The sequence below is a fragment of the Cupressus sempervirens genome, chromosome 8 (assembly GCF_028749045.1).
Source record: "Cupressus sempervirens isolate cs-2001-9-10 chromosome 8, ASM2874904v1, whole genome shotgun sequence".
NCBI lineage: Eukaryota > Viridiplantae > Streptophyta > Pinopsida > Cupressales > Cupressaceae > Cupressus > Cupressus sempervirens.
Genome location: NC_143125.1, coordinates 34818823 through 34844570, shown reverse-complemented (window position 1 = coordinate 34844570; position 25748 = coordinate 34818823). Strand labels below are relative to the sequence as shown.

The following is a 25748-nucleotide window of genomic DNA, read 5'->3' as shown; positions in this document are numbered from 1 at the left end:
ATCTGAGGAGCAACTTGACCATCTGGTCCCACCTTGTATGTCTTACAAATATGTTTCCCTGTTCATACAATTGATTGTGTTGTGGACAGTTGTATTTTTTTTAACAGAGGAGAGTATATATACTATAGACTAGAATTTAGATTTGGCCCAGTCCATGTGTGTTAAATCAGTGAGGGAATTCCCATGAAAGAACTGTAGTGAGGCCGTTCTCACTATTATTTGTAAGTTTGTCGAACTATGGGTATGCTTCTGTTGACATACAATTATGTATTAACTGTGATGAATTCGAAGGGTGATGTTAAAAATTATTAGACAAAGTTAGTCTGGTAAATAATAAGTATTCAAGTATTAGTCTTAAACCAGATATCACAAGCATTACAGTTTAACCTCCCGAAGACAATGCTCCAACCAGTTCTGTATAAATTGCATATATACATAAAAATTGCAAGACTTACAGAAGAATTTTTTTTTGTACATGTCATACAAATACTCACAGATGCATATATGTCTGTATGTAGTGGGTTTACTCTCACACAAATAACACAACAAAATGTATCAGCTCATGCAGTCATATAGAGAAAATCAAAGATAAAGCATGTTCTTCTCCCATTTTACCATGCAGTTCTTGACACATGCCTGCAAACGTCAGTGGAGTTCTGGCTGGTTGCTTAAGAAAGTTATGATCCAACCGAAATCAGAAAATTATACTTACCTAAACAGTGCTATTCACCAAATTATTAGGAAAGATGAATAAGGCTGGAAACCACAAAGAAAAATGATCCGTGGATTTAAAAACTGCAATTTGCTCAAGATAAGTTCTAACCTTAACAGCCACTTCCTGACCATCAGCCAATGTTGCACGATGCACTTGAGCAATTGAGGCTGCAGCTATTGGTTGTTCATCAAATGTCACAAATCTGAATACCACAGTAAAAAGTGGCCAATTACTGAAACTTTGGTTCTTTCTAGGACAGAATCTAGAAAACATATCATGTCACTCAAGCGACCAAAACAATATAAGACATAAGGAATGCCTGATTACTGTGAGTATGAACATAAATACTGAAATAGATTGATGTGCAATTACAATATTAAAACAGCATAACACAAAAGTCAATTCTTACACTGGTTTCCTATACAACAATGCATCATGAAAGCTTTCATCCATGTTTTGTTAATCATATACTCCATTATATTCTGCATGCTAGGCAAATTTGGATACAACAGTATTGAACCAAAGAAGTTTTTCCCCAGCTACTTTAACACTTGCAACAAAGCCTTTGATTCCTTGTCAGTACCTCCATGAGCCTTACGACATTAATTGTCAGTCCCTTCAGAGAAAACCCTCATAACTAAGACAACAACCAAGATATAGACTCAAGGAAGAGCAAAAACATGGAGCACGCAAGTTGAATCCATATATAGTGAACCTCTATGAGTTAGTATTATCCTTGATTGATTGAATTGAATGAGCATCTCTATATCAACCCAAACAAGTTGGTGCCAACCGAGCATATAAGTAACCTCATGCTCCTATATCAGTTCAACATATTCCCACCATTTTTATGCACTTGTGAAAAATTTACTAGTCTGTAAAAGGATTTCTACTCAAAGGTGGAAACCAAACAACTCCTCTGAGGAAGATGGTTGTGGAATCCATTATTGATACCAACAAAAATCGAAGATACCAATTTCGGTTCGGGGACGGGTGCGGCTATGAGAACCCAATACAGGGGTACGTGAAAATTATTTGAGGTTTGGATACATATGTGTCGATATATATCTATCTATTATCTGTCTATCTATACATATATATACACATGCATACATGTGTGTGTGTGTGTGTGTGTGTGTATGTATGTATGTATGTATGTATGTATGTATGTATATATACACACACATTATATATACAGAAAAATAAGAGTAATATACAAAGTTGAAAATCTATATCATTTAATAATATGATGCTTGATCACTGATAAACGCTAAATGCCAAAGATAAACATTAAAATTTTAAATACTCGATCATTGATCTATGTTCACGATTCTAATGAAAATGAATACATTGAACTATCGAATTACAAAATGAACATGTAGTTCACGAAACATGATTGATAATTCATTAATCATCACAAGGATTGTCGAAAAAATTATCATCTATGCAATTTTCAGCAGCTGCAAGTAGGTCATGATCATCATTAAAACCCAAAATGGTTAGAGTAGCACTAGATGCACCATGTGGTATGTCATCATCATCATCATTCACATCAACCATAGTGGCTCTAGCAAGATCCTAAATAGTTGCATCGAAGTCGGCAAACTCCGGTGCTACATTCCAAGGCTTCCTCACCACCTTTGTGTATTGGGAATTGTTATGTGGCAAAAGGCACAAATTGGTATGAATATACATTAAGTCTTAAGCTCTTTTTTTTTTGCAGTCAACCGATCATGCTTCATAGAGTGGATAAAGGAGTATGTACTCCAATTTCTTTCAACGACATAAGAGCATTCAACCTAGAGAGAAAACCAAAAAAATTAAAAATAAGAATTGCAAGATAAATTCAATAATCTAAAGTGTTAAATTCTACTATACAAATGGCCACAAAATAACTTGCTTGTGAGAGGATCTTGATTGCAATTGGTTGGAAGTACATATAATATTGATTGTAGAGGTACTGTCATGTAATAGCATCCATTTTGCATTGGTCATTGACAGCATAAGGGGAAAGGTTTTCTCCTGAGACAAACAATCCAAATTCTTTCCTAACACTTGACTCAACCTCTAGATCACTAAAGAATCTACTAAATGCCCTCTTGTACCGAATAGCAACTTCAAAGTCTCTATATAGTGGAACTCTGCCTAGGATAGCAAGTACTTGTGAGCTATAGTACCGAGGAGACAGAGCATATGTAAGGAGGTGCAACAATGTGGTCATCATGTTCCAATGAAGTAGAATAATGGCATCCACCCCTTTTGTAAAAGGTGTCTTCAGGATCATTCTCTCTCCTTTGTATTACAAGTTTCATTTTCTCTAACATTGTGTTCATGGTATCGTATCAACAAACTAAAGCATGGAGATGATAGGTTCGGTGAATTCTAATACATATTCTACAAAAACCCACCAATCATCATCCAAGATCAATGCCTTTACCTTTTGGACCTCTCTACATTTAATTACTTCCGAATACCCCACTGGTTGCTAATAACCCTCTGACCCAATGCCTCTTTCACCTTGACACGTCTCAAAACAATTGTGTGGGATACAAATCGGGTCTCAACATCCTAAGAACGTGCTAATAGTAAGTTTCAATTGTGTAAAACGTGACATAAATGAAACTAAATAAATTAAGATTCGCCTTCAATAATTCCAATTTTGAAAAACTTCTGAAAATTGCCAACGACATTTGGTGGTTTGTCACAAACATTTGGATCCCCTCAACCTCTTGGTATATTTCTTCCACACACTTTATTTGGGTGTCGATTGCTTGCATCACCAAATTGAGTGAGTGTATGATACATGGTGTCCAAAAGATGTGCTCATATCTAGCCTATACCAAAACAACTGCATCCCTGAAATCTTTTGCATTGTCCCTAATTACTTGGACAGCATTACCATGGCCCACCCTCTCTATGGAGTCTCTGAGAATCTGGAAATGAACTTTGCATCTTTCACTTCCCCTCCACATTTATTCGCCCTCAGAAATATTGCCCCCTTCGAGAAAATTGCAATAACATTAAACAATGAACGGATTTTGCAATCTCTCCATCCACTAGAAACAATAGATACACTTGTTTGAACCCAAGAATTTTTAATCGATCTTAGTTGGGCCTCTATGTTACATCCCAAAATTTTGCTTAAATTAAAATGTTATTATAGCCATCGAAACTTCAAACAAAATTGAGTTGGTTGGTTAAATTGTTATTAGTTCTGATTACATGGGAAGAAGAAGTGTTAGCTATTCATTATGGTTACATGTGAAATTAAAGAGTTGGTTAATCGTTATGTTTCATGAGGAATTGAATGTTATATGAATGTCAAGTGGTTTAGCTAATATGATTATTTGATTTTTTTTAATTAAACAATTTGGATATTTGTTATTACCTTAATAAACTTCTTTTGCAAGAACACGACAAAGGGTGGAAGCATTGCCAGAAAAAGAAAGGGCATGATGGCACCACCTACCATTGAACTAATAGGTATGGGTCCTAAACCACCTTGGTCAAGGGAAAAATGGACTAGGCAAGCAAGGGTATACCAAGTGATCACCATGAGCTGATTAGGTCAACACACTTAATAAGATAATATAATAATTAAACTAGAACAAATTATTACCTTTATATATTGGGATGATCTTAGAGCTTCCCATTATAACGAACACGTCTTAATATAATGATATCATGGTACCTATATGTACTTGTACATGTATATACATATATACATTATGCATAAATTCCTACTTAAAATATGAAGTATACACAAGATACATATATTAGAATATTACGTATATATACGTTTATGTGTACATGCATATAAAAGTAAGGTAGATACAAGATGGTGTCTTTACATTAACACATTGAAAAGAAAATTAATAATTCCACCTTTCAGCAATGTTTTAATATTATTATTTTGATTCATCGGCCCTCTATATTTCCAACGGCCATATTTTTTTAATATTCTTCATCAGGCCCTTATAACTTCCAACAGCTTGTTTGATATTGTTGAAATAGTCACATGTATTATCGGCTCTCTTAATGGCTCTTGAACATCACTCATTTTGAAGCCACCTTTCTTCATCTTGCTCGTAACCAAGCATGTGTATGATAACTGTCACATCCCAAATTTTGGCTCAATTTAAAAATGTTCATATAGCCAATTGAGGTTTCATGTGAAGTTAGTAGACAAGTAAAACTAATTACGATCATGTGAAATGGTAAGATGGTTAATCATTATAATTTCATATGAAGTTGGCATGTTAGTTAACCATTATTATGATCATTTAATGTTTTCTTGGAAAGTTGGTTATTCATCATGAATTCATGGAAAGTGAAATGGTGGTTAGTCGTTATGATGGTTTGCGCATAATAACTATTATGGTAATTATGGTTATATTGAGGAATATGACATTTTCATGGAGAAGTTTTTTCCTACAGGAGCACATCGAAGGGGGGGAAGCATTGTCAAAAAGGAGTTGGGTATGGGGGGCATCACCTACCATTGAGCAAATAGGTGGGAATCCTAAACTACCATGACCAAGGACGAAACGACTAGACAAGCAAGAAGAACAAAGGATGACCATGAGCTATTGGGTTAAAACAATTAAAAAGAAGCATTAAAGGTAACTTAGGTAAGAATAATACCTTTATCATTTCCTTGCTCTGTGCAAGCCAACATACCTTGGTATAAAAATATCTCGTCTATACTCATACATGTGTGGGTATGAAATAAGGACGTATGTACACACACACACACATATATATAATATATATCGTTGTGTGTATGTGCGAAATAATCATTAGTGTAAACATATATATGGATGTATGCATATATATATCATAGGACTCAGGCAAGCATGAATATATGGAAGGTAATATTCTTATACCAAGATATGTTTACATATAACTTTTGCACCTTGCTTTTATAATCTTTCCTTTGGCGTGAGCATGGTATTTATTTAATTTTGCTCGATCAACCTTATTACCACCACCTTATGGCATCGAGCTAATAGTTTTGTACAAATATATTCCTTTTTGAAATTTCAAAAAATGATCTTGCAACATTTATACCACATAGGTTTGAAAGCTAGTTTCAAGCACTAGCAAAGAGGTGAACCTATGAGTTGAGCTCATTGGTCAATTAACCATCACAGTCCTGGTCCGATTTCAAGGTTTGATCGATGCACGGTACATGCAAAGGTGAGGGTGGAATCGATATCCAACAGGAGTGAATCTGGTTGTTAGTCAGAGGCATTCTCAGGGCAAAGTCGAGCTAGCTTGTTGGTATTTTCGGGAGCAAAGTCGTCTCTGCCAAGGGCTAAACTTTATTAATTTATTGATTTGGCGATTCGAAACAACAGAAACAAATCAGGAGTAGAGCTGTCTCTGCCAAGGGCTAGATAATTATTTATTAAGTCGGAAAAAACATCAGAAGAGAATGCAATGGCACATTCAGATCAGCATTGCGAGCTCCATAGAGGCATTTCACATTTTGAAGAATCCATAAATGCCCTTCCTTTGCAGCAATGTGAAGAACAATATTTCTTTCAAAGGGTTTTGCGTTTGTTCAGAGATCTCTTAAAGGGTTCGAATCTAGACGGCGACAAGAAGCGCGGCAGATTTGTTTGTTTTATTTTCGCAACAGTTGGAGTACAGAACTCAGATTGAGGAATACGATCTACGCAATCTCCTTCGATTCGTTGGTTTTGGTGCACGATTCAGAGAACCAAAGAAGATATTGAGAATTTGACAAAGTTTCTGGAGGGTTTGACAAAGATATAACAGAGTACCCATTCCTCCTCCACAACAGCGAACTCTAGCAGCGGCAACGAACTCCAGCAACAACAACAATTTTTCAACAAAATGCCTCCAATTCATTTCCAATTCGCGATGACCTCCATTTTCAGCAACACATGATTCAGAAGCAGGTTTCAGAAAGGATTCAACAGCTTTTCACAGTTCAAGATTAGGAAGCGGAGTCAGAGGTGCAAAATAAACATTGATTTCAATTGGATAAAATTACAACTAGATCAAACCATTTCTTGCATTGGATATCAACTTTTGAAAAGTCGCATCAGAAAGTCAAGTTGGATCAAGGAAAGTTAGAATCAGATTTGCAGCCTAGGATACCGAATTGTGACTTCCGTCAATCATTAATTTGCTACTATATTTACATGAGAGGAAATCAGGACCTATGACCTTCAGCAAATCCAGATCTATGATTTTGTATACATTTACTAAGGTTTGTAATAGGATTATTGAAACACAAATATGGCGCAAAATGGGAAAAGGACCGGAAAGGTCAAGTGGTTCGATTCGCAAAAGGGTTATGGATTCATTACCCCTGATGATGGCAGCAAAGATATTTTCGTTCACAAGACATCGATTCACTATAATGAATTTAGATCTCTAGCAAAAGGGGAATTGGTTGAGTTTTCTATTGAGCATGAGTGAGGTAGAAGGACTAGAGCTCTTGATGTGCATGGGAGGTCTTCAAACCAAGCTCATCTTCCTCTTCTTTGTCATCATGGTGCAAAAATAGATGTAAGGGATTTCAACATATCATATGGCTCTAGCCATGGTGGACATGGTGCAAAGAAGAAAAAGCATGGTCTCAAGGCTACCAAACCCCAAATCTTACCGATTTTTGACATTTGTCATGGGCCACTTCAGCAGCCCACACCTATTTTTTCTAAAACTGGTGAGGAGATTGAACATTTCAAATACCAACTCCCTCCTTATGTGTCATGGCCAAATAACGTCTCCATTACCAATCCAAAAAATTTGTCTTATCCCAATAATATTTCACTTGGAGGTAAAAAATCTATGGGAAATCAGCCTGTCAAAGTTTGGAAGGAAAAATTGGGGTCTACATCTTCCGTAAGATCAACTGGTCCCAATAATAATCTGGATAGTTCAAATGCCACACTCATAGATGATGATGCCCAGCTTCTTGTGATTGAAGATGGACTTCTCAAACCACAAATCTCTTACATGCTTGATACAGCAATCATCGGTAAGATTTGGTCCTTCCTCTAGGCTGCAGATCTTCTTTCTTGGGCGAAGCATTACTAGTATGGTGTTACTGATTTATTCTACATTGTTCATGTGTCTTTCTTTTTTATTGCTATATTTGATTCTAAGCTTGCTCCAAATAATGTTCATTGAATTAAGAGTTGGTCTTGTAAAGGGTTGGGAATATATACAAACACTTGGTCTCCAAACTTTAAACCTAGTCATACAGCCTATGATTTTATGCCATTTTGGATTGAGCTTCCTGCTTTACCAATAGAATATATAAATCTACAAATGATTGAATTAATAGCAAATAAAATTAGGGTATTCATCCGACATGATCTAGTGCCTTTTGATGAACCATCTCTTTCTATAAGGTTTTGTGCCTTGCTAAATCTGAATAAACCATTACCTTCTTCCTTAATTATGTCATCTAAATATGGACATTGGAACCAAACAATTATTATTCAGGACGCACAGACTATGGTTAAGATGGCAAGTTGGTTGGGTCATTTTACTAATCAATGTCAAGAACCAAGTTGCTCTAATCTAATAGTTTGTAGTAACCATAACTCTAACCCGCTGAAGTGCACTTTTAGGATGCAATCCGTTCCTTCTAACCCTAATGATTGTGTATCTCAAGCTAAACTGTCAAGTGACCCATATCATTTCTCATTTGTAAATCCAGTTGCCAAAGGATCATTGTTAAACACAAAAAGATCAATCCCACAAAGATTGTTCAGGTCCTAATAACTCCCAGTGTTCGTTTCGGGGAATTCTTTTTCTCTTATGGCTTTTCCCAATTCAGGGTCTTTTTCCTCTGATTTTGCTAAAAACTTTATGTTGTTTTTGACCCATCTTCTCTCTAAATGGGATACTCATCGAGATAAGTATATAAGTCTAGATCAGTCTCTTTTTACATCATCGACATCTTCTACACTTGCAATTACATATCCGGCTACCAATGAAGAAGATGTTATTTATCCCTCTCAGATGGATGTTGTTGTTAATGAGCTCATTTTTAATGATCAAACTCTTTCTTTCTTGTCTAGATTAGAAGCTGCATCAATTTCCCAAGGACATTCATTGTCTTCTGAATATGCCCAAATTTTAGCAGTAGAGTGTAGTGTACCAATTCCTCCCAAATTCTTTGATGAAGATAACATGCTCCATGACCTACCTGAGCACAATGTACACTGTAAATTGGATCCCCCTTCACCTAGTATGGAGGGCTTTATGAATGTTTTAGATCTTGGCTTAGCAATCAAAAAGTTTACTGCTCAAACAGATAGTTCTAGTCAAACTAGGTCCCATTTTGTTGATCCACCTCTTACTAATGTTAATTTTGATTTCTCCCAAAAATTGTCTATGCTGCAAACCCCCCTCTCATCATCTCCTATAACTAAGAAATCTTCTAAGCCTAGGGGTAGGCCATCAAAAGCATCAAAAGCTAAAAAAAAAGTTGATGCAGGGATCCAATCAACTTTGGACGGTAATTTTCCTACCTCTAAACGATCAACAAGGAGTGCCAAGAGTGCTACTTGTCAATTATGAAGATCCTCTCATGGAGTGTCAAGGGCATTAATGCCCCTAAAAAATTGGTTCAGAGGCACTCCAAGGAAACAAGGCCAACCAGAGGGCTCCAAGCATGAAGACAAACCACTTATATCATGGTGGAATCAATTGGGAAGTTTTAAAGCCTATCATGGCATAAAATTGCAAAATATGTAAATCCTAGGTCCTGAAGGCTCAGAAAGAGACTAAATGGTCAAAGGATGTAAAAGGGATCATAATGGGATAGGTTAGTATTTAGGAATGCTTAATAAGACTATCTAAGTCATTTGGCAAGGTTAGATAGTTTAAATGCTTTCAAAATCCAAAATTTATAATGTTGTAAATTCAAATTTTTGAATTACAACGGTTAGCTGGATTTAGGAGGGAAAATTGTTTTCTTTATGTTTTAGGCTCTTAATCATTCCTATACTGACCAAAGGTGGTTAGGAAGGTTATATGGAATATTATATATTGTGGAGAAGTCACTTGTACGGACAGGGAAGTGGTCATACGGATTGCACACAGATTTGATAAGAAAAATCTCCATTTTCATAAATTCATTCTTTGCTTTGTGTATTGTTTGAAGGTCCATTGGCCTTGGATGATTCAAGGACCTTGTTTTATGTTTCCACACTCCATCTCACACTTGATTTGAAGGCTCTCCAGTGTTCTTGCATTCTTTAGTGCCAATTGTAACACCATTTTCAGATTTTCCTCAAGAAGTCTAGACAAAACTCTTAAAGAAATGGTCGTTCCATGAATGTATGCCTGGTTCTCATGGAATGACACTAATTTTATCTGTATCATATCTGATTAGCCCATTAACATGCTGTTGTGGAGGAAGGAGATAGATTCTTGGTGATCACCATGCTGTTTGGAAGCATTTTGCATTGAATTTTCTTGGTATGCTGCAGCAGGAGTTTGGCCTTAAGGAGGGGCTGTTTTTGTGTTGGATTTCATCCATACATGTCAAAGACAAGGTGTTACAACCTTTACTTCTTGAAGAAGGCGTTGGGAGAGCAGAGATTGACAAAGCCCTAGATTTTGAGGGTTTGAGGGCATGATTTGCGGTTTTTGTGTTTGCTGAGACTATACATTGAAATTGGTTGTAGATTCTTCTAATTGGATCCATTTTGTGAGACTGTTGAGAGTCCTGGAGCCTGGGAGTAAGTTTAAGACAAAGTTGCTTTGGAAAAACACCTTTTTGCAAGCATAAATTGCTGATCAAACATTGGAATAAGGAATATTCTTCAAAGGAACCGTACCTGCCCTTTTAGTAGGTTGAAGTACTCAATAAATGGTATCTAAAAATGTAATTTGTTTCCTTGGTGTTTTGGAAGTTTGAAGAGTTATTCAATTTTGAAGGCTGCTGGAGACCTAATCAGCAGGGCTACTAGGCCTAGAATATGCATTGTTCAGTTTGTGACCAAAGCAAGTTTGGGGAAAGGTAAAACCAGTTTAATCATCTTACGTTTGATGTTTTAAGACCATTCAATCACCTTGGAAAAGGGCATAGGTCTTGGTTCATCATCTTAGGTATTGGAGGCTTGTAAGTCATTACATTACATTGGAACATTGTGAATCTTGTGTATTCCTTACTCTTGCTGTTTGGACCTTCTTCCCACCACCATCTATTACATCACAAACGTAATAGGATCAAGCAATGTCTTGATTCTATCCAATGTGATCTAGTCTTGCTTCAAGAGACTAAGCTATCAACAAGTAACTTTCAAAAATCTATTGGATGTTGGTCAACATGGAATTCCTCACATGTTCCTAGCTTAGGTGCTTCTAGGGGCCTTGCTGTATTATGGAATCCTAAGACTATCAAGGCTCAACATCTTCATCAAGGAACTAATTGACAAATGTTATCCATTCAACACTATGAACTTTCATTCTATTTGATTAATGTTTCTGGCCCTACCCCTATGTCAGATAAACAAAGTTTATGGCTTACTCTCACAAGTTTTATCCAGCAATCAGTAGGTGCCAAATTTATTATTGCCAGTGACTGTAATGCCATTCTGCATCCCAAGGATAAGTATGGAGGTATTATTTCCCCTCCTAGAGCTACCCAGGACTTTAATGACTTTGTTAACAATAACGTTGTATTTGATGTTCCCCCACAAGCTAGATCTTTCACTTGGACTAATAGAAGAGTTGGGTTCCACCGGATTGCAGTTAGATTGGATAGATTTTTGTGTTCACAATGTTGGAAATTGGCGAATTATACTATCCAATCGGATATGCTACCATATTCAGAATCTGACCATTTCCCTATTCAATTGTCCATCCTTCCATCAGATTCTCTTCTTACTAGTTTATCTAGACCATCTTTTAAGTTTGAAAGTGTATGGTATCGTCATCCCCACTTTGATGGCCTCTTAAAACAATGGTGGAAGGATGCTCCACTAGAGCTAGGAACCAAAATGTTTCAGTTTCACAAGAAAATGCAGTATGTCAAAGGGCTTATCAAGATTTGGACTAAACATGTTTTTAAAAATATCTTTTAGGAGAAAAAGGTGGTAGAAGAAAAACTAGCTTAGATTAATGAACATATTTTATTTCATGGTTTAAATGCCGATATGCATTCAAGAGAGAAGAATTTGCAAGAGGAGTGATCTGAATTATGTAAGCAAGAAGAAAAGTATTGGAGACAAAAGTCTAGAGAAATGTGGCTTCAACAAGGGGACCAGAATACTAAGTTTTTTCACGCATCTACCAAACAAAATAAGGCTAATAACACAATCTTTACAATTCATGACCATCTAGGAAATTTGATTTCTAACACTAAGGGCATTCAAACTGAGAGTGTACGGTTGTTCTCTAATCTACTTTCCCCTCCACCGCAGGATCCCCCCTCTTCTCACCTTGTGGATGAGATCTTGAATTCCATTCCTTCTTTGATTACACAACAAGACAATCTGATTCTTATGGCCCCATTTACTCTTTCTGAGATTCATGGTGTAGTCTTTTCTATGCCTGCTGATAAGGCACCAAGACCTGATGGATTCACTACATTATTTTTTCAAAAATGTTGGGATGTCATTTGTTTTGAATTGCTTGAGGTTCTTGAAGAATCCAGGAAAAATGTTTCCATTTTGAAGAACTTTAATACCACCAATATTTCTCTCATCCCAAAGGTTAATGATCCCTATTCTTTTGCTGATTTCCGTCCTATTTCTTTATGCAACACTATGTATAAGATTATCACAAAGGCTATTTATTTGCAACTTAAGCTGATTATTCCAAAAATTATATCGATAGAACAAGGGGATTTTGTTCCTAGTCGAGAAACAATTGAGGCGGCTATAATAGCCCATGATGTTAAGTTTGTAATGAAATAATCTACAGGTCTGAATGTGCAGACCGCACTTGATCTTCTCATCTTAAATATCATATGTATGGCATTAAGTATACTCCTATACTCCTCTTGTGAGGCGGCGACTTCTTAAAGGGTTGTTTGATATTCAATACTAATCTAACACATTGTGTTAGTGATTAATGTTTAATTATCTTGCAGATCGCCAATTTCTGGGAGACATTATATATGCCGACTTAGAAAGGGACATGTCCCTTTGAAGGACATGCCCTTTAGTCATGATATTTAGGAAGGTTATTGTTGTAGTTTTGAGGACACACAAATACATTTAAGTCTGCTCCCTCAAGTAACAATATCCAATCAATTTATTGCAGAGATAAAACTACTTTCAGATCAGAATAAAGATTGACAACTACTTCATACTTCAAAATTTAAGAAGTTCATTCTTCAACAATAAAGGATAGATTTACAAGTCTGATCAAAGGCACAGAATTTGCAGAAACTTTTCATGGTATCAAAGCCAGGTTGTCGAACCTAGGTGTAGTCGGCATTCGATGATTTAAGTATTTAATACTTATGTTAGTGGGTAGTTAGGAAGCGGGGAGTGTGTCGGTTGGTTTCTAACCAAGCGACCCCTTTATAAGCAAATTGATACTTGGACATTATACATTCATGTTTTTGGTAATATTAATAAAATAAAACTATTCCTCGCCTCCATTAGGACAACATTGTGGTATGGTATATTGGTGAGTCTGACAGTAATAATTGTATGATATTCTGTAACTTCTGGTAGTATTTGCTCTCTACATTTTTGGCATCGTTGCCTAAGTTCGGATCTGGAGGTATTGTGCTAGACAGGATGGACTAATAGGAAGACCATTTATACCTTGCATCCAAATTACTAATAGCGACGGAGAGGAGGAGGAAATAACTAGGGAGGATCAATTGACACCTAACCTGGTCATAGCGTAAGAAGTTGTGGTCGAGCAATACGTGCAAAGGAAAGCCCGTGAGAGGACAGTTCCTAAGAGCACGGTAAGCGACGAACTCTTCGCGCCACCGATGGTGCATTATCTCCTAGGACAAATTCTTCGGCTTTTGGCAAGGAACCTTATACATATTGAGGACGAAAGAGCACAAATCAAGAGGGAAACAAGAAGGCAACAAGTTCCTCAACGGTTTACTAAGAGGGTGCAGAATCCCAAAGGAGAGGAAACCAATAAGCCAAGATAAAGAGATAAGCACTGAACTACTTCATGCCCCTAATTCCAAATAAATATCGGAGGAAAGCACCAGAGGACAAAACTAAGAAGGAAGTTGCCCTAAGAACCTTACATCTCCAGCAGCAAGAAGAAAGACCGCATAACTGGAGAACACAAGAGAATTCCCATCAAAGTCAGGAAGGGTGGATTGAACATACTATTGAGGAACTAGCCAATTTGGTTGTTTCGGAAACACCGGAAAGGCAGTTCGGGTGCCAGAAACCAAAAACCCCTAAATGGCAAGAACTCCGTCAAGAGGAGATAAGGAGTCAGGAGTCTAGCCCATCAAGAAGCGGTGTTCCATCGGGAGGTAAACTTCCATCAAGAAGTGGAGTTCCATTGGGAAGTGGTGTTCCATCTGGAAGGGGTGTTCCAACGGGAAGTAGGGTTCCATCCGGCAGGGGTGTTCCATCTGAAAGTGGTGTTCCATCTGGAAGTGGAGTTTATTCCATCGGGAGGGGTTCCATTGGGAAGGCGGCAACAAGGAAAGAAAACGGCAGTCAATAAATAAAAATTGCCAAGGGATAGATCAGAGGACCCTGCTCGCTATTGCAAAACCTGTATATAATTATATGGCAAGCGAACAGGGAGAATGATAGTAATGAATGGTTGAAGGCATTTCCTGCCACATTAAGAGGGATCGCCATAGATTGGTATGCAAACTTGGATGCTGGCAAGAAGAACACTTGGGATAACCTGCATGGAGCATTTGAGGAGGAATTCAAATTGTTAAGAAATGATAATGAAATTGTCACAAATATCTATAACACCAAGCAAGACAAGAAGGAATCGATGAAGGCTTATACCAAGTGACTAAAGGAACCCATCAGCAAATTGGACAATAAGCCTACGGACGAGTTAAAGAAAAGATGGTTTATTGAAGGACTCACCCCGTCCTTAAGAAAAAAATGAAGATGGTCCCACCATCTACTTTTGGAGATGCTTGTACGCGTGCCATGGACATTGAAAGTGAAAATAAAACCTCGAAGAGGAGACGCCATCGAAGCTCTAGTGAGAGTTCGGAGGAGAGTGAGGAAGAGTCAAAAACGATCCAAGCCTTGAGGAAGGACCTCAAACGGCTAATGAAAGAAGTAGCCGGAACTAAGGATGAGAAGAAGGTAAAGACTATGGTGTACAGACTGCAAAAAAGAGGGTCATACCAAAGGAGCATGCCCGAGAAAGATGTTTTGCGAGATTTGCCAGATAGGGGGTCATGCAATCAAAGACTACCCTTATAACCTAAAAACAAGGAACGCCCAAATACTGTTTACTAGAGAACAGTGTACACCACCAGCAACTCCCCCAAAGAACAATAATACAGAAGCTTCACCAAGGGGGTACAGAAATAACCGAAGAGGCAATGCCAATAGTAGTAACAACAATAGCAACACGAACACACCTTGACAGGCAATCCAATATGATTCTCGAGGATGGCCCATGATCCAATGCCGAACATGCAACGAATGGGGCCATTTTGCTCAAGAATGTCAAAACGAAGGGGGATAGAATGGAGGAATGCTCTACAAATGGTGTAGGCCAGGCAACCATGAGGACGCCAATTGCCCAAGGCAAAAAGGTGTGAACATGTTGGATGTTGAAGGATCAGAAAAGGAGGTACTTGCAATAACAAGGATGCAAGCCAAGAAAGCCATATACTCGGAGGTGACTGTGGAAAAAGCAAGATTTGAGGAGGCAAAGCAGAACATCCAAAATGAGTTGAGAGGGAAAACAACAGCTAAGCTAGCCAAGACCCCTAGGGGCAAGGGGGTACCTAACATCATAAGGAAAGTATTAGAAACTACCATTCCGGTCTCCATTGGGGAATTACTGGATACGCTACCACAATTACAAGTCGCATTAACACAAGGAATGCGGCCAACTAAGCAGGATCCCCAAGGGGAACTAGAAACAGTAGAACAAGTGGAACCAGAAGCAGTAGACTGGGTAAAAAAAGAAGAAACTTCAATGGAAAAGGAAGAAAATACCTTATTTACAACAGGTCTAGGGAGAGCGCCAGTAGTGGTAGAGATGGAAATCATGGGGTACAAACTCTCAAACACGATAATTGATGGAGGCTCCGGGGTGAATGTTCTAGCGGAAGATACTTAGAAGGCGATCGGGAAACCTACCTTGTGGCCGCCCAAATTTCAACTCGTAGGGGCAGATCAGCATGGCATCAAACCGATTGGCACCTTGATAGGGCAAAAGGTAATAATAGGAACCCAACAATTTGTTTTAGATCTTGTGGTTATTACCTTGGTGAAGAAAGGATATGATGCTTTATTAGGGAGGGGATGGCTAGTAGTAGCAAAGGCCAATCACCACTGGAAACGAAACACCCTCTCTATTGAATTGAAGGGTAGGAAGTACACTATAGATCTCAAAAACCAATCAATAAGTCAGGACTTGGCATCTGACTCTAAAGAAGAAGAATATGAAGGGATGGAACCTGATGAGGAGGGAGTACTCAAGTTAGGAGAATACTTGGAAAATGACACAAACTCCTTTAAGGGTTTATTCCACTGGCAGATGGGAGATTATGAAGTCCTCTAAGCAGATTGCAACATGTTACAAATACAAGAATCGGAGGAACGATACCCGGAAGGGTATACAAAGTACAAAGGTGTAATTGCCCTAAACACAACACCTACCCACATTTTTGACCAAAAAGTGGAATACAAAGAGGCTAGTCTCCAGGCCCTAAACCTAGGAGAAGTAGGGAAAACCAAATAAATTTTTATAGGTGATGATTGGGATCTAGTGCTGAAAGTGACAACCCTCAGAATCTTTATGAAATACAAAGACGTTTTTGCATGGACGTACAAGGACTTAAAAAGAGTACCACCTGAGGTGTGTGTCCATCAGATTCCACTCATACCTGGAGCAAGACCAGTGCAAAAACAGCCTTATAGAATGAATAGAAACTATGTGGAGCAAGTAGGAGAGGAAATCACAAAGATGTTGGATGCAGGGATAATATTTAAAGTTCAGACAAGCGAATGGGTTTCTCCTATTGTAATATCACTCAAGAAGGATGGTACTCAAATTCGGATGTGTAGATTTCAGAAGTTTAAATGTGGTGACCATAAAAGACCCATTTCCCATTCCATTTACAAACAGCATTTTGGAAGAAGTAGCTGGCCATGAGATATACTCTTTCATGGACGGATTTTCTCGGTATAACCAGATTAGTATTGCAAAGGAGGATAAGCTGAAAACTACATTTGTAGTAGAAGATGGGGTATATGCTTATAATAGGATGCCCTTCAGACTATGCAATGCACTAGCGACCTTCTAGCGGATTATACTACACATTTTTCATGGTATGTCAGTAGGAAATTTTAAAGCATTCCTTGATGATTAGTAGGTTTACAATAGAAAGGAACACCACCTTAAAATTATTGGAGAATGCCTCGAGAAATGTCGGAGAGCGAGATTGGCACTCAATCCTAAGAAATGTCGATTCATGGTCCCACACGGCAGACTTCTAGGACATATAGTATGTAAAGAGGGCTTAAAGACAAATCCACACAAAATAAAGGTAATTTTGGGAATGGAGGCTCCCGATAATGTGACAGGTATTAAATCTTTTCTAGGGCATGTTGGGTATTATCGACGATTCATCAAAGGATTGGCTGAAGTATCACTTCCGCTTGAAAAGTTAACTAAGAAAGGGGAACGGTTTGAATGGAAGGAGGAACAAGAAGACACCTTTCAAGAACTTTAAAAAAAACTTGTGGAAGCACCTATCCTTATCTATCCTGATTGGGACAAGGAATTTTGAGTTCATGTAGATGCATCCAACTATGCTATAGGTGTTACCTTGGCCCAAACAAGGAAGGAAGGGTTGGATCACCCTGTATATTTCGTTAGCACGCTTTTGTAAAAAGCGGAACGGAACTACAGCACCACGGAGAGGGAAGCACTTGGTATGTTCTATGCAGTTCAAAAATTCAGGAACTATCTACTTGCTACACCTTTTACATTTTTTGTTGACCACCAAGCATTAATGTATTTAGTGAACAAGCCAGTGATTCAAGGGAGAGTAAGTCGGTGGCTAATTTTGTTACAAGAATTTACATTCAAAATTATAGTAAAACCGAAAAAAAATCATGTAATTGTGGTTCAATTGTCTCGCATCAAGTCAGGAGAAGCCTTTGGTGGTGGGATAAATGAGGATTTTCCGGATACTCACCTTTTTCAGATTGCAATGTTACTTGCATGGTACGAACAAATTGGCCAGTACTTGTCCACAGCTATATTTTCTCACGACATGCCCCCAGCCGAACAAAGAAAAATTGCCTTAAAAAGCTGTACATTTCAATTAATTGAAGGGTTGTACAAACTTGGACCAGATGTAATCCTCAGACAATGTGTAATGGAGGAAGAGATCCCAGGGATTCTCAAAGAATCCCATGAAGGAGTGGCAGGAGGCCATATGGGACCAGACACCACTGCACGAAAAGTGCTCTTGGCAGGACTATGGTGGCCCACATTGTATGGTGATGCCAAGAAATGGGTAGTGAGTTGTGACACATGCCAACGAGTAGGCAAGCCGCTCAAAAGGGACTTCATGCCATTGTTTCCATCTCAACCACAGGAATTATTTGAAAGGTGGGGACTGGACATTGTGGGTCCTCTACTAACCAGTAAAACTCATCAATGCAAATACATAGTGGTGGCCACGGAATACCTGACTAAATGGATAGAGGTATGTGAATTGCCAGACAATACAGCCCTTAGTACTACCAGATTCCTCTATGAACAGATAGTCACCCGATTCAGGATCCCTCTGCAGCTCACTAGTGATCGAGGAGTGCATCTCGTGAATTACATTATCCGAATGATGACCATTAAATATAAAATATTTCATTTTTTTTTCTAGTCCCTACTATCCAAGGGCGAATGGTCAGGCAGAAGCCACGAACAAAATATTGGTTGCTATTCTCTACAAAACTTGTGGTGTTGAAGGGCAGGACTAGGAAGAGCAAATTCCAGCAATAGTATGGAGTCTGGACCTATAGGACAACTTATAAAGGTACTACGGGACATACCCCATTTCAGCTCATGTATGGGCAGGAAGCAGTGATGCCAATAGAGTATGTGGTTCCGAGCTTAAGGATAGCCATTCAGAGCAGATTAAGTGACAAGGAAAGTCTCAAGGAGTGCCTATATCACTTACTCCAATTGGAAGAAAAAAAAATATTTGCCCAATGGTGTATAGAGGTGGCTCAGAAGCGATGAAAATTTTGGCACGATAAACATCTGAAAATAATGGATTTTCACCCAGGGCAACTTGTACTTCGGTACAACGGGAAGAATCAAATTAAGCTAGGTAAGTTTAAAATTCGTTGGTTGGGGCCTTACAAAATAATGGAACTAAAAGCAAATGGAGCGATAAAGTTAGCTACTCTTGATAATCAACCAATTAAAGATCTCGTGAATGGGTCCAAATTGAAAATATATAAAGAGCGAAAAGTTCCTGCCTACTTTATAAACCCCCAAGACTTTAACCAAAGTCATTTCTTCTTGACCAAGCGAGCAGAGGAAGGTGAGTGCAAGTACAGTGCAAGGGATTGTGGACGTACGACATGTCTGGACATTGGAGCAAGGCAACGTACGGCCTATCAAACTGTACAAAGGGGGCAGGGTTACAACCGTACGTGGGATCAGTCGTACGGAGGGCAGCATATGGAATCCTCACTCAGCTTATCCTCGTACGGACAAATTTCTAATATACCCGTATGGAATCCAACGTACGGAGGACAAGGTTTTGGTAGCGTACGTTGGGCAGACTTGGTGGACTTGGTGTACCGTACGGAACCCAGTGTACGGAGGATTGGCATCTAGGAAGGATTGGCCGTACGAGGGGCAATGTACAGAGCATTGGTCATACGGGAGATTTCCGTACGAACCTGCAGAAGATTAAGCTGTGTACGGCTGTCGTATGACAACATATCAATGTATGGTCCGATCAAACATATTCTTTACAAATTACCATTCTACTTGAATTATATGGTTATTGTTTTAGCACGTGGCCACCAGTTCTTTGGGGTGGTCATTGGAGATATCTTAACACATGCTAGCAGATTGTAGATTGGACATATTCCTCTGACATGGTGAAGTTAAGTATGGGAAATCCCAACCAAGACCACATTGTTGATTCCAAAGGTACTAAAGCTGCTGCCTTACAGGCAAAAACTCAAAAGTCAATCATGGCACAGGGCAAAACTAAACTATCACAGAAGATCACTACTTCCAACATCAGTTTTGAAAGTGTGCTCGGCAGTGAGTGTAGGGCATGGTGGTAAAAATTAGATGCAGATCATCCTCTCTGGAAGGCGTTGGTCGCAGCAGAGGTGGACAAGATTATCTTTATGCCGATCTTTGATTTACACGAATTTGAACCTATCCTTCGAGATTTGATTACGAGGTATGATGGAGCAGGTCATCAATCTGTCCTACAGTATGACCAGCACCAGGTGGTAGTTTCTTATTCTTTCAAAGTACTTAGTGGGGTTTTTGGAATCCCTAATCGAGGACAGGAGTTGAGCAAAGCCCCTATGACAAGAGAAGACAAGCGGAAATGGCTAAAACTCTTGTGCTGCCAGGATCTTACCAATGAGGAATGGGAAGGTATTCTAAAGAATAGTCAAGGGTTGAAAAAGGTTTTCATTGCGAATGAGGAATGGTGTTGCATGGTAGATTTGGTAAAAAGTAAGCTCACAATTAGCAATCACACCTTTGATATTGCTCTTTGGTTGTTGCCAGTGGTGGATGGCCTATCCCAAGGACAAATTTACAAATGGGCTCAACTCCTTTCCGGTAGACTGCGGGAATTTTTGGAGTTGCAGCATAAGGCTTTCTACATGCCCCATCATACAGTGGCTTTGTTCTTGGAGGCAGTTCGGCTTCAAGTTGGTAGTGAACATCGTGGGGCATTAGCACCAGCAAGTAGAGTGGAACCATACCGACTAGCGATGACTTATTGGCTACATCTAGACACCTTGGGTGTGGGCTCCTAGGGTTGTGGTGAACCCACCAAAAAGAAAGCACAACAAGCCGTAGTAGTGGAAGAGGATGAGGACCAAGTTAGTTCTGAGGACACAGTGGGTGATACAGATTCCTCTTCTGATTCCCAAGCAGCCGAGATTTGCCTAAGTCACTTACAGGGCACCCCAAGTGAAGTAGTGTTTCTACCACCTACAACAAGGCCCCCTCCTACGGGGGTCACTGAGGTTCCTCAGTCGGCTTCTCCACCTAGTAATGTTGTGGTACCACCAGTTTCTTCTACCGAAGATGCCAGCTTAAAAGCAGCAAGTGGCTCAGGACACTTTCCAACATGGAGGGCTTCTAAGCTATCTATTCTAGGAATCAAGCTCCTTCTCTCACCAGACTAGCATACTTGCACCAAGGTGATTGATTTAAAAGGACAAGTTCACTATGGACACAAGGTACCACTACAGACACCTCTCGGGCCAGAGGTGCTCCAACCTGTGGCTCTCATTAAGTCGGTTGTGGGAGAGCAATCGAAGGACCCTTTTTCTCCCAGTACTCAGGTGACAATGGCAGAAGCAAATACTGTTTTAGAAGAGGCTGACAAGTTGCTGAAAGAAGAGGGGTTGATGTCGTCCCCTGTGCCCTCGCGGCTTGAGGAACTAGTTGAGATATAGAGTGGGCATGAGGAACCTTTGGTTCCAGCTTCTTTTGCAGCTCAAGCTGAAGGATTTCTTACGGAGTTACGAGTTATGGAGCATTCTACCTGGGAACTCCTTCGGCATGCGCAATCTTATAACTTGGAGGGTGTACTCACCGCGGCTGCAGCATTAGCCAAATTCATGCGAGCTAACTGCTACACAGACTGGGGTCTCTTAGAACAGAGTAAATACAGTCAAGAAGATATTGCCACTACTTGGACCAGTCATTCTATCATTTCTCAGACCCAGGTTGCTTCCTCTCCTCTCATGGCCTCTTTGGCTGCTATGGAGACTGCTTTCCGGGGTGCTTTTTTGGAAGCCTAGCAGGACAAACATCTTCATAAGCAAGTGTAGGCAGAAAAGGTTGCTCTGCTAGCAAGTTGGCAGTTGAGGCGAGCTGAGTTGGAAGGCAAGTTGGCAACGGCTGAAGCTAAAAAGATGGATACTTTGCAGGTACTTCAAGGCGTTCATAATAAACAAAAAATGGCAGAGCGGGAGCTGCAATGCTTGCGAGCCACTCCGAGTCTAGGGATGTCCTCCAATCCTTCTTCTTGAAACATTTCTCAGTTGTTTTAGTCATCGTCTGGAAGACGACTCTTTTTTTTGGGGGGGGTATATATAGTCAACAATTGGTTTGTAGTCGGCATTCAGTGATTTAAGTATTTAATACTTGTGTTAGTGGGTAGCTAGGAAGCAGAGAGTGTGTCGGTTGGTTTCTAACCAACCGACCCCTTTATAAGCAGATTGATACTTGGACATTGTACATTCATGTTTTTGGTAATATTAATAAAATAAAACTGTTCCTCACCTCCATTAGGACAATATTATGGTATGGTATATTGGTGAGTCTGACAGTAATAATTGTATGATATTTTGTAACTTCTAGTAGTAATTGCTCTCTACACTAGGCTCCACAAAATTCAGTAATCAGACTTCATATATATCTAGCAACTATCTCCTATCTTCAAATGGCATACACAATTAGACCCGAGGACAGGTTTGATGGGAAAAAACACTTTGATGCTTGGAAATTCAGAATCATGATGATTCTTGAAGAGAATGATGTAAAACAATTTGTTGATAGAGCATCCAAACAACCTCCAGTTGAACCTAATGAATCTATCTAGAGCAGAGGAAATAGAAAAGCCATTCAAATCATATTAGATGGAGTAAAAAATGATATCGTACCCATGCTTACAAAACATCAAACAGCATTTGATATGATGAAAGCATTACGAAATGCATATGAGGTCAACAATGCAACCAGGGTTCTCGCACTAAAAAGGCAACTAAATCACATTCAGATAAAGAAAGGAGAATCAATGAATTCTTACTTCCTAAGGGTTGTCGACATTAGAGATGAACAGCCAAGTATAGGAACCATTATTAGTGACACGGAATTAACACTAATTGGTTGTAGATGGATTACCAGATTCATGGGAGACTTTTGCACAAGGAATAAGTGCCAGAGATAATCTTCTTGACTTCAACAGACTTAAGAACGATTGTCTTCAAGAAGAATCCAAAAAACTAAAGAAATGAGAGAAACTGAAAACAAAAGATGAAGAACTATGTGTCTTTAATACAAACTCCTATAAGGGCAAGAAGAAGCATTTCAAGAAGAAAAAGGGAAATCAAAAGAATGGGAAACCCAAGAAAGATCTATCAAAGATAAAATGTTTCAGATGTGAAAAGTTTGGACACTGCAGATCTAGTTGTCCTGAGATTGCTAAACAACAAGCAAACTGTACAAATGTTACTAGGGAAGAAGATACCTATCATCCTGAGAATCGTGTATTGTATTCATCACTATCAAATGAAATCTCAAATAAAGCATGGGTAATTGATAGTGGATCTTCTAGACATATAACGGGATACAAAGAAGCACTAGACTCTTTATCAGAAAAGGTTAATGGCGAAGTTACCATTGGTGATAATTCAGCACATTCTGTCAAAGGAATCGGAAATTGCACCTTGAAGCTAAAATCTAAAAATTCTCTTCTTCTCAAAGGCATACTCTACGTATCAGGAATTAAAAGAAATCTAATCTCAATTACAGCACTAGAAGATGATGGGCATAATGTTGCATTCATGGACGGCAAAGTAATAACTAGGGCAAAGAATTCCTCAATCAAGAAAGCAAAGTTGATTGGTCAGAAAAAAGGATATTTGTATGAATTGAATACAGAATCTAGTCAACCTATTCAAGCCTTAATTCATGAAGCTACAAACATAAATGAAAAATGAAGAAAAGATTAGAGCATCTAAATTTCAAAACCTTATCAACTATGGAGAAGATGGTTACTAGGTTACCTAAACTAAATAAACACCACTCAAGCATATGCAAAGGATGCGTTCTGGGTAAGAACACCAAAAGTCCATTTCATGATAGCACTAGAAAAACAAATAACGTTTTGGAATTAATTCATTCAGATCTATGTGGACCTATGTATGTTCCTTTTCTTGGAGGATTCTGGTATTTATATTTTGTTCATAGATGACTTCTCTAAGAAAACATGGATTTATTTCTTAAAATGTAAAGAATCAGAAGAAATCCTAAAGAGCTTTGAAGAATTCAAAACATTAACTGAAAACTTATCAGGACATGAAATTAAAACCCTTAAAACTGATAACAGGGGGGAATACACCTCATATTTGTTTAAAAAATTTTGTGAAGAATCAAAGATTAAGAGGGAGTACATTGTTTCTTATAATCCAAAACAAAATAGGGTAGCAAAAAGAAAGAATAGAACAATTATAGAAGTTACTAGCGCTATGATTTTTGATCAAAATCTAGAATATTATCTTTGGGCAGAAGCCTCTTGTACCACTGTCTATATCCAAAATAGAAGCCCGCATTCTTACCTTAGAGATAAAACCCCTGAAGAAGTATTTACTAAAGTCAAACCTAATATAAGTCATCTTAGGATTTTTGGGTGTCCCATATATATCCATGTTCTAAAAGAAAAGAGAACTAAACTAGAACCCTCTGGGAAGAAAGGTATTTTTGTAGGGTATAGTGAAACATCTAAGGCATATAGGATTTTTATACCTAGACAAAAAAGTATTGAACTTAGTAAGGATGTAATTTTTGAAGAAAATCTAACATTCAAAAGAGCCCTAAGTTCTAAAAAACCTTCTCCTTTACCTAGTTCTGAAAGAAATAGTGAATCTAGGTCCCAATGGGAGAACTTAGAAGAAATTGAAGATGAAATTCAAAATATAAATCTTGAAGAAACTCAAAATTCAAAGAAAATACCACTTTGGGACATTAAAACAGTTGGGCAGCTCAAGACTTTGTTGCACCTTTTGGAACAATCAGAGAAAGCAAAAGACCTAAAAGATTCTCTAGTTATACAACAAATATGAATGATTTATCCAAAACAGAACCAACCAATCCTTCTAATGCCATATATAATGTAAAATAATCAATTTCTCTAAGACATTTCCTCAAATTTTCCACCTTTGTCTTAGCAAGTGGTTTGATATGAGTGTCTGCAATTTGATCCTCTATACTAATATATTTCAACCTGATTACATCCTTCTCAACCATATCTTGAACATAGTGGTATGGTATCTCGATGTGTTTTGATCTGCTATGAAACACTAGATTAAGAGATAGCTTAATGCAGCTCTGGTTATCACAATAAATAGTAGTAGGTGGAAGTGGCTTCCCAAATAATCCAAACAGAAGCTTTCTCAACCATACAGCTTCTCTTGCTCCCATAGATGTAGCTATGTACTCGGCTTCTATAGAACTTTGTGCTACTAAAGACTTCTTCCAATTAAACCAAGATATCGTTGTTGAACCCAAGGTAAAACACCCTGAAGTGCTCTTATGATTCTCTAAATTTCATGCCCAGTCAGAATCTGTAAATCCGCTTAAATTTAGTTCAGTATTAGTGCATTTGAGACCATATACCGAGATACCTAAGAATGTGTTTTGCTGCTACTAAATGAGTTTGTTTAGGTTCACACATGAACTGACTAAGAACATTTACAGCATAACAGATGTCAGGTTTTGTGTTTACCAAATACATTAAAGAACCAATTTTCTCTCGATATAGAGTAGGATCAACATTTTCAAAATCTTTTGTTGCTTCTTTTAGTTTCTTGAGGTTTGTTTTCATAGGAGTCTTCATTGCCTTGCTGTTCAACATGCCAAATCTTTTGAGTAAATCCAG

The 25748-nt window shown here is 38.5% G+C and overlaps 1 protein-coding gene across 3 annotated transcripts in view; it reads right to left on the bottom strand.

Moving 5' to 3' along the window:
* LOC149541455 (Protein kinase superfamily protein) overlaps positions 1 to 25748 on the bottom strand; it is a 144622-nt gene that overhangs the window by 89043 nt on the left and 29831 nt on the right. For all 3 annotated transcript variants that reach the window (XM_089796712.1, XM_089796713.1, XM_089796714.1), the window contains exon 5: positions 824 to 917. In XM_089796712.1, the coding sequence (XP_089652838.1) occupies positions 824 to 917 (94 nt within the window). The remainder of the gene's footprint in view (positions 1 to 823; positions 918 to 25748) is intronic.